This window comes from Chaetura pelagica, unplaced genomic scaffold (genome assembly GCF_000747805.2).
Source record: "Chaetura pelagica isolate M959 unplaced genomic scaffold, ChaPel_1.0 scaffold135, whole genome shotgun sequence".
In the NCBI taxonomy this organism is placed as follows: Eukaryota; Metazoa; Chordata; class Aves; order Apodiformes; family Apodidae; genus Chaetura; species Chaetura pelagica.
In genome coordinates this window covers 4,087,775-4,092,332 of record NW_009953649.1, presented here as the reverse complement: position 1 = coordinate 4,092,332, position 4,558 = coordinate 4,087,775, and the positions used below count along the sequence as shown (strand labels likewise).

Here is a 4,558-nt window from a genome sequence, read left to right as displayed (position 1 = left end):
GAATTTTATAGTCTCTCTCTTTTCTTCAGTTTTAGAGATGGAGAAGAGTAATAGCACTGTGTAATAACTTGGCGTACAATTTTGTGAATTTTGCTGTTACCTGGATTTATTTGTAGCACAGAAAGCCCAGACTGGTGGCAGAAAGAGAGAACATGCATGGAGTTTTATTTAGTCCATAGATTTGAAGATTTTTGGTCATACCATGCCATTTAATGCTTAAAAACTGTAGGGTCTGAGGTGAAAAAGGGCTACTTGAAAAATCTCAACTGTGAAGCAGTTTTCAAGTGATGCACATGATCCTTGGAATGTGATTTTTTTAATGTTACGTTTCTGTTGTTAATTTTCAAACCATTTGGTACTAACACTGAAATACTTAAAAATAAAAGGGGGGGAGGGGGGAGAAAAAAACTACATCATCTTTGTAACAGTGTATATGAGCAAATGATTGCACATTTGCCATTTGGCGTGTTTTAAAATATATTTTGGTGTACCTATGGAGTCTTTATCACTAGATTCCTTGGAGCTGCTTGGATGGTAGGTGAGACTGCTCGGCTTTGAAAGCGCAAGGCAACTTCAGCAAAGACATAAAATGTGTGTCATGGACATCTTACTTGTAACTATCTTCCCACCATTTCTATAGGAATTAAATAAACTTTTCAACATTTTCAAGTATCCTCTTCTATACATTTTTTCAGGTTGTCCAGCTAAGTTGCAGTTTATGTCCCACTGGCTGTGATCCTTGAGATCCTACAGTGAGGCTGAAATGAATTTAAGATTAATGCGTTTTTTTGGTTTGTTTCTTTTTTTTCCCTATGGCTCAGATCTGAATGTTTTTTTTCTTTCCTTCCCCATTTGTGCTTTTTATCCTGTTGGTATAGTCCCTTATTTATACAGTTTACCCTTTATATTGGTTAATTTTATGTGTAAACTCATATAATATGTATGTACATTTTAAAAACTCTCATCACTCTGAAGGCATTGAGAGTTTGGGAAAAGAGAGAGGATACCATTCTTAAACTCCCTTGCACTTAAACACTCATCAGTTATGGCACAAATTCCAGTGTTAAGATTTATTTTTTGTTTAAGTGGAGTGTCTTGGGGGAGTTTGAGCTCTTCAAAGGTATTTGCTGATTCCCTGCCTGGATCAACCCTAACTGATTGCTCTCCCTATTCCCCTCTCTTGTGGCCTTGGTTTTCCTCTAATTACTAGCTCCCCAATCAACTGGGGGCTTAGGGCTTGGGAAATTACTGCATCTTCCTCCCAACTGCAGCAGTTATTTAGTGCCTGTTTCCACTGTAAGCTGATGCAAAGAGAATAAAACAAGCTTTTGTTGGTTGGTTTGTTTTTTTGGGGTTTTTTTTGTTGGTTTGGTTTTTGTTTTTGTTTTTTTTTAACCTATCCAGTCTTTTTAAACTGACTCTTAGAAACTGAAAAACTATTCCAACCACAGCTGAAGAGGCTATCTAGGATCTGGGATTGCCAAGATGAGCCTGCAACTGTTCTGTCACTGCTGTTTTCTGTGGGGTTTTCCTCTCACCAAGTGCTGCCGTTTTTGTAGCATTTGTTTGACTAGGCAAGAGAGGAGCAAGAAAAATAAAAAATAAATTCAGTCATCTGGATTTCTGTTTTGTGAAAATCCTTTCTTCTGCCTCAGCCCCCTTTGCCAAGAAAAGAAGTATGACCAGACTTTATGAAGCACACTGAAAAAGCTTCACAGTTGCTCCAAATGAAGGACAAAACAATTTACAGAGTTCCTCTTGAGTGTTTCTGAACAAAGCTTCTCTGTTTCTCAATAAGAAGTGCAGTCAGATTGAATTTTCAAATTTAATTTTTTTCTACTTTATTAGTGGTTGCTCTGGTGGGAAACTTGAAAAGTAAGAGAACAGTATAAAAGGATTTTTTTTCCCCCCTTTTTTTTAAAGATTACTGGAAGCCTCAATCTTAGTCAGCCACTGGGTGCAAAAGGAGAATGTAAAAGTCAACTTCAATGAACACAAAGAATTCACTTCTATTTCTTCTGTCATTAGTAACAATCACATTATTTAAAAATATTTCTGAAATAACTCAGTGTTGAAAATATTTTCAGGAGAGATTAATCTTGTGACTAAATACCAATATACACAGCTACAAGGTTTACAGAGTTCATAAATGAAAGGTTATTGGCAGAAACATGTTGAAAATTTTAACAATTAAAAATGTCCAGTCAAATAAGTGTTCTAAGAAGCACTTAAGAAATATTATCTATACTGCAGACAAGCCTATTAATTCAGTGCTTTACTTTGACTCTTAAGTAGGCAAAAGCAATATCTTTCTTCCCAATAAGTGTCTGTGTCTGGAAGAATTTTCTTGAACCCCTTTCAGCCTCATTTTTTTCTGTTGTCAGAGTCATTCCAAAACATCCACTTATACTGCAGGTTTCCTACCTTAGAAAAAGGGAATAATTAAAGGGAAATTACGTAGAAGCTGACATGATTAACTGGGAAGGAAATGTGATTCATGTTAAGCTTGAGATGTCCTGCTGGCTGCAGCTCTTGCTATTTCACTTGGCCAACCATCACTTGTGCTAATTTCTAGTCTCAGTTCAGAGCAAACTGCTTCTGTCCCCAGCCAAACAAAGGATGGCATAGACTTTAGCATAACGTAGAGATTTCTGAAATATTGTTTTCTTCTTCTCAAGTGATAACATAGAAAATTTATTAAATATTAGGGGTGCAATGGGGTAATGATGAATTAGAACAAAAAGCTGTTCTGATTTTGTGTTGTCTGTTTTGTTTTGTCACACAACTGCTCCTTGGTAAAATATGAGCTGCAATGTAGTTTTACCAGGAGATGCCATAAAAGGTTGTACAGTTTAATTAATTTGTCCTTACTTTTCTCATTTGTGTGGTTGCAAATCAAGAAAACACAGTCAATGTAATGAAGATTAGGTGAGTGTAAAGGATTAAAAATGGGACAGTGGCCATCTGTAACCGTGTCTGGATTACAAAAATGATAAAGCTCAAGCGGCAGTGTTAGTTAATAAAAGGGGGTGTACATGGAAATCAAATGAACTGGTGCTTCTTTTGGTGTTACAGATCTCTTCAAGGAGGTGGCAGGCGCCACCGAAATGTGTGACCAGAGGCAGCTGGGCCTGCTGCTTCACGACGCTATCCAGATCCCGCGGCAGCTCGGGGAGGTGGCGGCTTTTGGTGGCAGCAACATTGAACCCAGTGTGCGCAGCTGCTTCCAACAGGTTAGATAACAAAGAGCTTCATATGAAAAAAAAAACTTCTCTCTGAAATCTTGAGGTTCACTTTTATGTGATATAAAAAGAAGAGAGGAATCTGAAAACATCCGTTGAGTTTTTTAACAGAAATGAATATGTGCCTGCAACTGTAGAAAGTTATTGTTAAAATGTGGCTGCAAAAGATGGCTTATGGTTTAAGAGAGGATAAAACAAATTACTATTTAGCATAAAGAAGATATAAATCTTTGTGGTTTTGACAATACTGGCTGTTCTAAAAGCTGTTAAAATTTTTTGTAGCAGATAATTATCCTGCTTTGCATTGTTCAGAGCAACCTGATACTGTGAGAATGTGCTTTTCCCTACTGGAACAAGATGTGAACAGTAGGGAACAGAACAGGAGAACTATGTTGATAGTAATTTTTGACCTTGTGCATCAGGAAATTGCTTAGCGGCATTTTACTGACAAAGGGGCTTGCAGTTGTGCAAAACTTTGAGCATAGCCATTTATATATCATGAGTCTTCAGGCAGCTGATCAGAGCATGGAATAAAGCTGTCTTGCATCATGCTGTTCAGCTCCATGCTACATGCAGGGGATTAATGAGGCTTCAAGTAGTGTCTGTTTAAAGAAGATGAGAATTAAAAAGAGGCTGACATAATGGAACACAACTGAACTCAGACTTTGTCAAGGATGCCTAAGAGTCCAACTGTTTGCTAGTGATAACTATACTGCGTGAGTACATTATTTCTATGGCAGTGGCTGCTTTGAACATTGTCAGAAATTATATATGGATTGAAAATTCACTATGACATATATAAAACTACTGACTTCACAGAGGAGTACTCTTTATGTCCCTCAAGGATCTGCCCCATTTCCCAGGGGTACTAGCAAGGTAGTTTTTATATACTTGGTGTGATATTATAATTACACTCATGATCTCTGATTCAGTCCTTGGTCATTAACAACACATATAGAAAGGATGTAGCTGCGCAACAGGGTCATCTCAGCCTAGGAAAGTAAGTATTTTGCTAGTGGGGAAAGTACCTTAATCTTTTCTTTCATGCTGCTCCCTCTTACTGGCAAAAATCACCTTGATCTATGAACAGGTTAAAAAGCCAAGGGTTGCTTCTTGTCATGTGTTACCATTTAAGTATAACTTTCAGTTTAAGTTGGATTCTATTAATCCCAGTGAGCTGAGAAAGATGATCTTTCTTCTTATTGCTGCTCAAGTTGATGAATATAATGCCTTTACAGCTAGGCTCCTCTGGTGGTTACAACTTAAACAGAAAATGGAAGCGTGTTTGTTTGCTTCTTAAAACAATCATACTAGCA

General features: G+C 37.3%; 1 protein-coding gene across 1 annotated transcript in view; it reads left to right on the top strand.

Moving 5' to 3' along the window:
• Nucleotides 1–4,558, top strand: part of UTRN (utrophin) — a 346,073-nt gene that overhangs the window by 307,064 nt on the left and 34,451 nt on the right. Inside the window, exon 64 of the mRNA XM_010000014.1 lies at nucleotides 3,076–3,233. Within this exon, the coding sequence (XP_009998316.1) occupies nucleotides 3,076–3,233 (158 nt within the window). The remainder of the gene's footprint in view (nucleotides 1–3,075; nucleotides 3,234–4,558) is intronic.